The sequence below is a fragment of the Mytilus californianus genome, unplaced genomic scaffold, assembly GCF_021869535.1.
Source record: "Mytilus californianus isolate M0D057914Y unplaced genomic scaffold, xbMytCali1.0.p SCAF_9, whole genome shotgun sequence".
Classification (NCBI taxonomy): Eukaryota; Metazoa; Mollusca; class Bivalvia; order Mytilida; family Mytilidae; genus Mytilus; species Mytilus californianus.
This window is the reverse complement of record NW_026262745.1, coordinates 34,165,377-34,178,111: the sequence shown is the minus strand read 5'-3', so window position 1 is coordinate 34,178,111 and position 12,735 is coordinate 34,165,377. Positions and strand designations below refer to the sequence as shown.

At 31.7% G+C, this 12,735-nt stretch overlaps 1 protein-coding gene across 6 annotated transcripts in view; it reads right to left on the bottom strand.

Moving 5' to 3' along the window:
- Positions 1–913: 913 nt before the first annotated feature.
- The window catches only part of LOC127715604 (inverted formin-2-like), a 79,402-nt gene continuing 67,580 nt past the window's right edge, over positions 914–12,735 (bottom strand). For all 6 annotated transcript variants that reach the window (XM_052221688.1, XM_052221687.1, XM_052221686.1 and 3 more), the window contains 8 exons: positions 11,876–12,018; positions 9,612–9,776; positions 8,927–9,184; positions 8,091–8,272; positions 6,630–6,750; positions 5,263–5,427; positions 3,169–3,253; positions 914–1,724 (listed from right to left, as the gene is read on the bottom strand). In XM_052221688.1, the coding sequence (XP_052077648.1) occupies positions 1,528–1,724; positions 3,169–3,253; positions 5,263–5,427; positions 6,630–6,750; positions 8,091–8,272; positions 8,927–9,184; positions 9,612–9,776; positions 11,876–12,018 (1,316 nt within the window). In that variant the 3' untranslated portion in view covers positions 914–1,527. The remainder of the gene's footprint in view (positions 1,725–3,168; positions 3,254–5,262; positions 5,428–6,629; positions 6,751–8,090; positions 8,273–8,926; positions 9,185–9,611; positions 9,777–11,875; positions 12,019–12,735) is intronic.

Genomic DNA, 12,735 nt, shown 5'->3' with positions numbered 1-12,735 from the left:
GGACATTTTGAGACAAAAATGGTGGGTTGAACCTGGTTTTATGGCTATCCAAACCTTCCGCTTATATGGCAATGTTAAAAAACGTGAGCAACACGAACCCCATCAAGAATGGAGGGTGATCTCAGTTGCTCCGGAAGGGTGAATTGACGGACGGGCCAAACACTTTGATATATCTATACAATATATTAAAACAAAGAATTGAAGCATGTTTAACCAGAAAGATATTAAAATAGTCGATAACAAACGATTACAAACGAAATCCTGCAACTCTTTCCCTTAAAAAAAACTGTTGAAACAGAGATATGTCTCGCCTTTTTGTAATTTTGGTAGTAGAATGCAAATATTGAATCCAAATGGCAATATCTTAACATATTAACTGTGAAAAACATTCAAATTCAATGAACCATGACTAATGTGCAGGACCAAATAACCTCCATGGAAATGAGAAATGCCAATGCTTATAAAACTGCATATCAAATACCAATGTGTAATCATAAGTGGTGCCCTTTGCACTAATCAAAGCACATACATTAACTTGTAAACAATTTTAAAGTTGAAGTCAATGAACCATGATGAGGGAATGGGCCATATAATCTCCATGGATAAGAGACTTGCAAATGCTTATACAACTGCATACCGAATATCATTGACTTAAGAGCAATGGTCCCTCTTAAACTGATCTAATCAGAACAAAGAGTTTTAACACAACTGCATACCAAATATCATTGAACTACCATTAGTGGTTCCCCATAGACTGACCTAATCACAAACTAACTTTGTTGACGCTGCCGACGCCGACGCCGTCAGAAAAAGCATACCTGTGTCTCTCTTTTTGAATCCGTCATGTCGAGACAAAAAAGGGTTTCACATTTTAAATCAATGAGCAGATGAAATCAAAATTTGAACTACAAAGTATAAAAAAAAATCTTTTATTTTGAATTAATCACCGGCATATAAGAGATGTATAAATACAAGTATTGGTTTTTTATCAGCAAAATTAGCAATATAAAATATACAAAGTCATACATAATGGTTAAAAAAGATTTTTAATAAGAGGGAAATATTAAAGACAGTCATCTCTAAATATTATATAACTTGTTATTAAATTTTGAAAGGAAATATTTGTCAATCGGCAATAATGATTTGTACAATTTATTAAATTGATGACAATTTTTTGAACAGTACAAACGCATCAGTTTGAACCTATTTCAAAATACTTTTCCGCATTTCATTTCTTATGTCATTTTATTTTTAAAAAACAAAATGAGTATAAATATAAAAGTTTTTGTGTCTGACTTGCGTAATTCTAAATATTGCACTGACAGTAATATTCAAAATATTTACGAGTTTTTCTTCCTGAGGAATAAGCTTTAATGAAGAAAGTTTTACAAAGCTTGCAATAATTAATAATTTTTGGGTACAATGATATAAATATTCAAGCTTGAGAATCGTTTTTTTTTTTTGGTACATTGATATAAATATTCATGCTTGAGAATCGGTAATGTTTTGGTACAGTGGTATAAATATTCAAGCTTGAGAATCGGTAATTTTCACTTCCATTTCCTCTGGTGTTGAAGGTATCTGCGTATTTAATTTAGATCCAGGAGATTTTCCTCTAGATTTTCCTGGAGATGTCTTACGTAAACTATATCCTTTTCTTATATCTGTCAGTAGTCTGTCAATTATGCAGCCATCGTCGTCCTTTGGTAGTGGTTCGTGCTTAGCTAAAAATAAAAAAAAAACACAATGTCATCTTAATTGATTTTCCCATACAATCTTCTTTAACTGAAAATGCATATTTTTCCCAAAAAAAATATTGTTAATCTTGTAATCACATTTTTACCACCAAAACAAGATTGCATCGTTATAGCTAAAATCAGTATGTCTAGTCTTAAAGAAAATTGTAAATGTCTGAAAAAAATCAGTAGTACTGTTACAGTTAATTATTTATTTTTATGGTACCAATTTTTGGTGGACTGAGTAAAAAAATGTATTTTAATAGATATTTGATTTCGTGGTTTTGAAAAAGTCTGCATTCAAGCCTAAAGAAAATGTGAACTTCGTGGAACATTATTATTTGTGGGTCATCTCAATAAATGAAATCCACGAAAATTCGTATCACATGATATGACTTATAATGAATCCATAATATACAGAAATAACATAATCTTTCAAATTATCAATATCTCAACATGATCACCAACTGAAAAGCCTGTTAAAACCAAAAAATGTTAGACATCACACATAGAATGGGGTATTTATATACAAAAAGTGCAATGCGATGAAACAGTTAGCTCGAAATCCACATCCTGATCTTAAATGATTATTGAGTGAGCATTGTATATACTTACGGAGTAAAACTGTCCTTAATGATCATAACACGTCAAATCATTTGAAACGCTAAGCATTTTCTACCCCAAGGCTTATAGATGTCATTTGCAAGATTAATCATAACTTTTGGGAATATTTTGTTGTCAATGTTTTTCAGTTTGACTTGGGCACCTTTGATCGGTCGTATGAAGATGACACAGTCATGCGACTGGCGTGCTAAATTTGATGCCTTGTATCAGTTCTTTAACTACTTTTTAATCAAAATCTTCAGAATGTATACTCGTTCACAATAAAGAGGAGTCCTGTATCCATTTTTCCAATAATTAATTATTATGGTTTGAAGTGTTTCATATAACGGATGAGCGTTAGAAAATAAGAGTCAATGTCAACCAACAAATCCAATTAAAATAGCATATTAATGTCATCATATTTACTATAACGTTGGAAAAAGGCTCACTTCCATGAGTAAATAAAGAACTGTTCCTTTCGAAATTTTCGGTTGTCTTGGCTATTACCAAATGGACAGTTGGCATTTGTTTGACAAATTGGAGACATCATAAAACAGTATCAAGGATTCAGAATTATGAAAGGCGTATTATTTTATCCTAAAAAGAAAAAAAATGTATTCTTTTGAAGCCGATATGGAAAATGTTCAGAACTCCCTATTTTTCAGTATGACTTTTTAGTGCGTCATCATAAATAATGTTTACTGCCGAACCGTTAGTTGACATGATTTCAATATAAATATAATGCAGCAGTCTTCATTTGTACAAATGATATCACAGAATGTATCAAGTGGGTGAGTCAAGAAGATGGACTCAAAAAACTATTATTTACCATTTTTATGTTTTTGAACCATTTCAGCTTGCTGTTTTCTTCTTCGCTCTGCTTTTTCTTCCTGGATGCGTCGTTGCTCATTTTCCTATATATATATATACAATACCAATTATTACAATACAAAAAGTGATACATATAAAACAAAACTCCAAAAATTAACAGAGGAAGTTTGATACGTTGGTGTTGAATGCAATAAAATTGATAAATTTTCTTATGTAAAAATATCAATTTGATCTCAAGAGTTTTGATAGGGATTACTCGCTGAGTTTTCCAAAAATAAATCTGTTTATGACAAACGACTACCCTTCAAATGATGTTTTTGAAGTGCTTATTCCATTATGTCAATACAATTTTTTATATATGACATATAACACATTAAAGTGCATTTTTTTAAAATCTTTCATATCCTGGAACCTTAACCTGGACCATTTACGTTCTTTAAGTTCACACTAAGATAAAAGTTAATTTCAATAGTGGTATTCCGCAATACTATTAAACAACCTTCATAACATTGATGTTTGACCTTCATAATAAATAAGATTCATTATATTCTCGCGGGAAATCATTGCATCGAGATTGGCGAAGACTGGACGCAAGGAGGCTCGAAAGTGACTTAAAGTTCTTGTTCAATAATGCTATCCGGTGATCATGACTTCTGAAATTAACTTACGATAGGGTTTAAAACCTCCGTTTAGCAAACTACTTACGATGTAACATGATGTAGAGTATAAGTCAAGTTAAACGGTGCACACACCTTAAAACTCCCGGCAAAATCAAAAAGGAGAGGTCAATAAAAACTGACAAAATCAAAATCTATCAACGGAACAAGTGAAAACATCTGCCATATTCCTAACTTGGTACCGGCATTTTCCGAAGAAAATGGTGGATTAAACCTGGTTTTATAGCTAACTAAACAAAGACATATTTAGCAGAAGAACAAAAAGGAAAAACTGAAGGTGTAGCCAAAACCATCACGGTATTACTTTTCTAAAGAATTTCGGGAAATCACAAAACTTGTTAGCTGTGCATTAATCAAAACAGACGAAATAAATCACGGACAATGCCGAAAAATGTCTGCTTTGCCAGATGATGCCCAATCGTACTAACTATCCACGAACAACGGTAACTGGATATTTAGAGTAAATCAAAAAAATATACTGAATTTTATGCGTATTACTACATTTACTATTATTCCAAACAATCAATGACATAATTAACTATATTACACGGACACCAACTAAAACGATGTCTTTAAGGTAAGTTAAGTGCAACCCATTTGGTATCAATCGCGTATTATTTATCTTAAATAATCTATGTTATTGATTTAACTTTGAATATAGTAACATATAATCAATATGAGATTTACAGATACTATCGATACAGATTTTTTAGAATAACATAATTACAACGTATTTTTGTCATTTTTTGTACATAACTTTTAAAACCATTCGAAACAGTAAGACTCTTCTACCCAAGGCATAGATAGCTTTGCCAGATTTGACACTTTTACGAATCTTGATTTTCAAATGCTCAAAAACTTCGTAATCGATTTTGCCTTTAATCTGTTTTGAGTCAATTGCAATTGATCAGACTCATGTAGACAAAACGCGCTTCTGGCATACAAATATTTAAGTCTGGTATATTTGATGATTTTTTTTTTTTGCACTGGGTTGAAGCCACTAGCATTGGCCGTCCCCGATGGTATCGTCCGGATAGTAGTAAGTCTACCTGTGCTCAAAGGAATTATCCTTGATGTAGTAATTTATTAATTTATTGTTCATGAAATGTAAGAAATCATTCGAAACAGTTAGATAAAGCTTAGTAACGATTTTTTCCAAACTGTTTTGATTCGTTCGCAACTGATGATTCATGTAGAACGTGTAACGTACACCATAATAAGCTTGGTTCTCTTTGATGAGTTTTTTACCTTTTCAACGACGAAGATTATAGAGTCTGACAACGTTGACGTTCATTTTAATATGTCCTTAAAATCGCTGTAAACATTTGGCATCCGAATTTTTTTTATAGAATAATGTTATAGTGGATTCATTCTATTCGTCTTTGGAGTATTCACGATAACAATATCTAAATTACCTTCTGACACTGCTGAACTTTAGAGCAGAAAGTTTTCATTGTTTCTACCAATTCTTCAACTTTAAATGACTTTTCATTTTCACAATAATGACTTGCTAATTTTTTTGACAAATCTGAGATCTTTTTCATTCCCTTTTCCATTTGCTTTATTTCTTCTTCTGCATCCTAAAATAAGTTATAACATAATAAACATGAAGTAATACTTTAGCAATAATTTTTCAGCTATTATTACTAGAAGTATTGTCTACATCAAATGATGCGGAAATGTGGAGTTTATTTGATATGTTCTTAAAAATTAAAAGAATGCTGTACAATAGTATATGCAATATCATGACGTTTAAACAATGTTTTACGGAAAATGTACAACCTTTGAATATATTTTATGCAAAAGATAGAACAGTGTTCGTTCAAACATTATTCTTATAGTGGTTTTTTTCATTTCAATACTTGATTTCAAATATTTTTGCTGAAAACAAACAGATAGGTACATTGTAATACATCCCTACCACATTTAACAATTAAATAAAGGCAACAGTAGTACACCGCTATTCGAAATTCATAAATCGATTGAGAAAAAAACAAATCCGGGTTACAAACTAAAACTGAGGGAAACACATCAAATATAAGAGGAGAACAACGACACAACAGAAACACAACACTTAAATGCAACACACACACAGAAACGAACTATTATATAACAATGGCCATTTTCCTGACTTGGTACAGGACATTTTAAGAAAAAATGGTGAGTTGAACATGGTTTTGTGGCTAGCCAAACCTCCCGCTTTTATGGCAATGTTAAATATAACATTAAAATGACAAGATTACACGACAGGACTACAATACAAATAAATTGGAGAACATACAGGACAGAGACACACACAAATAATAGCTATCAAAAGGTACCAGGCTTATAATTTAATACGCCAGACGCGTGTTTCGTCTACATAAGCCCATCAGTGACGCTCAGATCAAAAAAGATCGAAAGCCAAAACAAGTACAAAGTTGAAGAGCATTGACAAAAAGTTCCAAAAAGCTGTGCCAAATTCGGCTACGGTTATATGCCTGGGATAAGAAAATCCTTAGTATTTAGAATAATTCATACTCTTGAAAACAGTAAATTTATAAAAATTACTATATAATAGATATACATGTTAACGCCGAAGTGGTGACTAACTACAGAATAAAAACGAATACGTAAAACAACCTAAATCAGCACATAAAAAAGGCACAGCCGAACAACGTATTAACATCATCCCAATATAAATCAGAGCAAGGTCAACGAGACAGCAACCCAACAAAGCATATAAAACACGTGCACTTAACAGTTCCATTCAACACGCTTTATTATCCACAATGTTATGTACCTGTACAAATGTTTTAAGTTGATTTTTCACGTCATCAGGAGCACCTTTCAGCTGTTTGTGCAGTTTGTGTACACTATCCTTTAACTGCTTCAGCTCTGAGGTCAGATTATCTTTTGAACATCTTAAAAAAATAACGAAAATGTGAAACTGTGAAAAACGATAATAGAGAGCTTGTTTGCTGTATATTTGAAGTATAAGTGATATGTTTTATTTTTTTAAATTCAGACAAAAATGATACATATATTTATATAATATAAATGCATTTTTTGATATATATTCATAATGAAGAATACATATGAAAAACTATGAGAATCAGGACATTTTTAGCATTGCATATTCCATGGATTTCTCCTTTCAATTTGTACAATTCCCTTTTGGTTTGCAGTTACGTGTTATATTGAAATAAGGATAATATGTTTATTACTAAAAACTATTAGGTCAAGAATTTGTTATCCGGGCAAAGTTTTAACTAACGTTTACTACAGATATTGATCAATAGTACGGAAGTATGATTTTATTTGAAAAAATTTAGAAAATTATAGTATTTTATTTCAGTTTCTAACAGACATCTAAAATCGTTAACGAAACAAATAAACATACACAATTAACCCTTTGCGTCCTTGAAGTAATATAAAAAATTCTGCCAAAGGTTACAGTAATAATATTAATGCGAAATCTTTATATAATGAGGTTTATTTGAAACACTTATTAGCTTGTGAAAAGTGGTGTAACTGAAATTACTGCTTTCTCTGGTTTAATTTTTGTTCTGCGATGGATGTGTATATTCGTTTATACATTGATCTAGATTATATGATGAGGCTTGTAAACTATCTAAGCTAGATTTATTCCAGCAAGTTCATGGACCTCTCCTATGTTTGGACATTTGCAAGTGGTTGTCACTGTCCCTGTATGGCTATGTTGTTTGTACATAACAACTTCTGTTTTTATCAGATCTTCTTTAGTGGTCTGCGTTTATATCACTCACGACTTAACTAGACTCAGAACTATCCTCGCGGAATGAGTGCTTTTTCAACGAAAAGAATAGTAGTGATTTCAAGATATGTTTTATAATGAACTTGAGTGTTCGTAACATTTATGTTTACCTTATATCTCTTTTTATCCAAACTGTTATATCTTAATTATTTTTTATTACACATGAATGCAAGTTGCTTCTCTTGATCTTAACAAGTACCTCCACTATCGTTGTAAAAATGTGAAACAATAAGGAAATCGGTACCAAACATTTACGAAAGAATTTTTGTCCAACTTTGTTTCAGCTCTATTAAAGAACGTCTGAGTTATTTAGTCGGTAGATTTTAATAACAAGTCTGTGTTTCTTTTGACCTTCTTCAAGTCATATACAGTCAAATAGATTTTTAAATGTTCATTAACAACTACCTATAACATGATAATTAGACATTATGAAATGAATATTAACCATCCAGGTCTAAATATACGCACCTAGCTGCACTATTAAGATCAGGATACATCTCGTCAACAAAAACCAAAGCATCTTTATTTTCTTTTGTAGCCTCAGCCACCATGAAATGTAACAATGTCACCCTCGGTTTATTTGCACGTGTGTCCATCAGTTTATTTAGAGAATTAATTTTGAAACCAACTGCATTTCCAGCGTATCCACCCTGTTTGCAAAGAAAGCGTACATTTATCTTTAACATCTAAAAATACTTTATTAGTTGCTAACATATTGTTACTTTTAATTTTCTATAGAGAAATGGACAATGTCAATAATGGATGGTTTTCTCGTTATAAAATCGAAATGATAAATATTTAACTTATTTGTTTTCAACAACACCATAAAAAGAGATTTTTTGCGTACAGATCAAACTCAAGGTTTTCCACAAACAAACACAACCCGCTTTCTTGTAGCAATTCATAGTTTTGGGCTTTTTTTAATTAACTTCCAGACAATTCTGAGTTGAGAAATATGATTGGAAAGTCTGTTTATAAGTTCAGTCTCACAAACTACTTGAACTTTCTAATCTTATAGTTTTGTCCAGTTCATAACTATTGAATGCCATGAATGATATTCTTTATACTAGTTATGATTATTTTCAAATTCCAAAAGGATCTGTTATGACAAAAATTAATTGTTGTTTAAGAAGTTAAATTAATGCTCCATACATATTTTTTAAATACGTCACCTCATATACAATTAATTGTACATATGTATTTACATTTGTGATGATGCCTAAAATGCAAAAAGACGCGATCTATAATGTCGCGTTTAAAAGCTATAACGATAAAAGAAATTACACCCTATAAAGATCACTTACAGCGTTCAGAAAATTCCCCGTGTGTAAAACAAAGCGTAAAAACACTTTAAATGATTCGTTATCTAACGGATGTTCACAGGCTCTTATATATGTCTCTATATTTGGTCGCAGAGAATCACATGTCAGTTTAAAGTCATCTTTAAGTACTAAACCATCGATCCTCAACTTGAAAGCTGCCAAACCTGACAACGTCAAAAAGAACTTCTCCGCATTTCCAAGCTTTTGTTTATCACCGTCGTAGTCTTTGACAGTTGCAATCTGAAACAAAAATATAAATCCCAACAGAACATTAACAATGTTATATGAAAATTAATCAAACATCTATTCCTGTCAATTTATCCCCTTGAGAAATGCTCCATATAATATTTATATTGTAATATAAAAGACAATTGGAAGGCTGTTTTGTTGTTTGCAATCTATTTGCGAAACTGTCACGCAAAGCTGACCTCAGACGATTTTGTCATTGAATTTGATGCTCTTGAATATGTTTTGCGTATTACTTTTCTAAATTCTAAAATTCCATCCTGTTATGTCTAAGCTTATACATGATGAAGAATCTCAAATTTCCAACTATTTATTCGAAAATCCATAATAACAAATAACAAAATGTTGTGTTTAGTTTATGTTGGAACGTTTCCAAAAAGGTGTAAAACTTTTATTAACAAATATTATAAATAATACTTACATCGTCAGCCTCCGGTAGGATTTTTTGTAAGCCCCTTAAACGTTCCTGTCCAATCTTATTAACATCTGCCTCTACAATCATGTCTACTATCTCAGAATGGCTGCATTTAAATTGTTTCAAAAAGATGTTCACGTTCATACTTTTCTTCATATCCAGAAGTAAAACCTAGTTTATAATAGTAGTACAGAGTAAACATATTTATCTAGCTTGACTTAAGATGAACTTGTCTATTCTTTTATATCCCTTTTAGTCATATAGCTCAACTCGTTTTCAGGTCTTAAATAACCCTTGCTTTCAATTTTTTAGGGTTTTGAGCATTCCTGGTGTAGGTAAACCAGAAAAGCGATTCGGAAGGACGAAACTATATAAAGTATTATCTTCATTTTGTTTCTCCAAAAAAATCGTCTACACTTTCTGTACTGACAATGTTATCTTCTATATGAGTTGTAAATGCAAATTCCACATCTTCCAGTTTCTTGTCTATGTCGAGAAAAGAAACTACTTCACGAACCCCACTGGAAACAACAACAAAAAAAAACAGAACTTACCGTTTTCCAATTATTGAACTGATTGATATATTTGATGAGCTTGGCAAATTGATATTGCAATAGGCAGTTGGTTTTCTAATGGGTATAAATTGTTCACATCTGCTGTACGATTTGTTTTTATATTGATTTAAGCAGAATATATATCAAAATGTTTAAAAATGAGAAAAACGCCTTATAAAATCCTTTAATTCTACTCAGATAAATCACTATCTTTTTTCAATAGATAAGCCTTTCTTCAGTGCAATGAACACTGACATAGTGTAACTTTTAATGAGTTGGAAATTGAAGACACTACAGTTTCATAAATCGATGTTGTTTTTTTTTAATTGACACCGAGCAACGATTAAAACTGAGATCCAAAGCAAACGCAATGACGTCAGTGTGTTATTGCTGACTTTCGATTTGTCACTATTAAAAAAATACTATTAACTTCATTCTATGGCGTTTATGTATGTCAGTTGAAACGACATGCCTGCAACAGTCCCAAGTATGAGCATTGAACTAAGTCCTAAACTAGCCTAATAACGTTATGAGGAAGAACTACTGTAATTATCATAATTAAGTTCTACGGTCGCTATCACAAACTGGTTGATCATATAACACTTAATCAGTTTCACAACTAGATAGATATTCTAACTCTTTAAAACCAAAGCATATTATTTTCTATGTTGTGTCTTGTGTACTATTATTTGTCTGTTTGTCTTTTTATTTTTTAGCCATGGCGTTGTCAGTTTATTTTCGATCTATGAGTTTGACTGTCCCTCTGGTATCTTTCGCCCCTCTTTTGTCAAACGTGTCGGTTTTGACATAATTGTGGCCTTGACACTTGCAACTAAATATATATTTAGAATCGCATGACGGGTGATGCATAGAATGAAATGTGTACCCTGTCCATCTTGTCTCTTTTACTTTGAAGTTCATGCGATTTCTTTTGTTTGTGCTCTTTGTTAATTTCTACTTGGACTTATGACATATCAACTGTCATGGGTATAGTACCTTCATTTTTTTTCACATTTAATAAAGTGTTATTTTCCTTTACAAGCACTGGTCGATACCCCTGCTGATTGACTGTTGATTCCCGAGGATATCTTTAGCAGATGGACTGTTGGATCCCGGGGATATCAGTAGCTTCGCCACTGACATGATTTATAGCATTCATTTCTTTAATTGTCCATTGATTAATTAAGATCTAATTAAGAAACTTAAGTTCCAACTCCCTCATGCAAGGTTTTCATATTCTCTTTGATCATATAGCCGCTCAAATCTTAATACAATCTTGGCTTTCAAGTTTTTGTTAATTTTGGGCGTTCCTAGTGAAGTTTAATTCAGATAAGCGCATCGAACACACATGACGTGTTATTTTCATTTGCATGCTAGAATAAATGTTTTATTACAAATATGTGATTATTATTTATTTTGCGTCTGTTATGTGATGGTAGCAGATTGTTATAACTCAGAATGAAAAAGTTCGTCAAAGGAACCAACGAACTAACCTGAATACTCAAATTCGTTTTTCAAATCAGAAGCAAAATCATATTCACTACCATATGGTTATTAGAGTAGTCGAAACTATAGATGTTCGATAAGTGAGACAGGATACTTTTTTTACCTTTATACCGTATTTGTCCGTCAGTTTATATAAAACAGCTAGCAAAAGATATATATGTTCTTATTTCTCAAGAAATAAAACAAGATTAAAGATATTTGATAACAAACCTCCGTTTTCTGCTTTGTTTTCTTTTGTTCGACGGGCTTGACGGTCACCGGTTGTTGTTTGCTGAACAACTTTTCGATAGTTTCATATTCTATGTGAATAGCATCTTCCATATCGAGCACTTCTTTCCAAATATTCTTATGAGCTGAAGATATATCAATACATTGCTATTAAGAGTCAGACCTGTATACGGGTTTTCATTGTTTGTTTATTTTTCTTTTTTTGTGTTTCGTGTTGAGGAACCTTATATCGTTACAATCATTTTGTTATACATTTATACATTACACATGAAAATGGAGATATCGAAAGACTAGTTTAAGCCCATTTCATGTTAATTTGCTTATCCCAAGTCGGGGAGTGCGTCAGTGGTTGCCATGTGTCATATTTTTAGTGTTTTGTTCATCTGTTTATTGCTGAAAACTGGATATTGACCACTATATATCCTTTGGTTATTTTTGTTTTAGGGGTGCTGTCTCTAAGACATATACCCAATATCTCATTTATTCATATAGAGTAGTAGCATCACTGCGTTTTCTGTTCAAACATATCTAAACAAAGGCATCTGTAAAAAAAGTTAAATGATGCCGTGGAATATTTCAAATATGTCTACAAATACACTTTTAGAAAATCTAAAGCAATAAAGAAAGGCAAATACAAAACAAATTCTACTTACAGAGGAGTTACAGATCATAAGATCACAGCCGATTCAAGTTATTAAATGAGAAATGTACCCAGAAATAGAAGAAGGCAATTCATGCCAATTAGTTGATGGAGTTTGTTTTTGAAATGTGCATCTGTTGCAGTAAAATTTTTACCGTTAATGTTATTAAAAAATATCAAGGATTTTAATTCTTTTAATTTG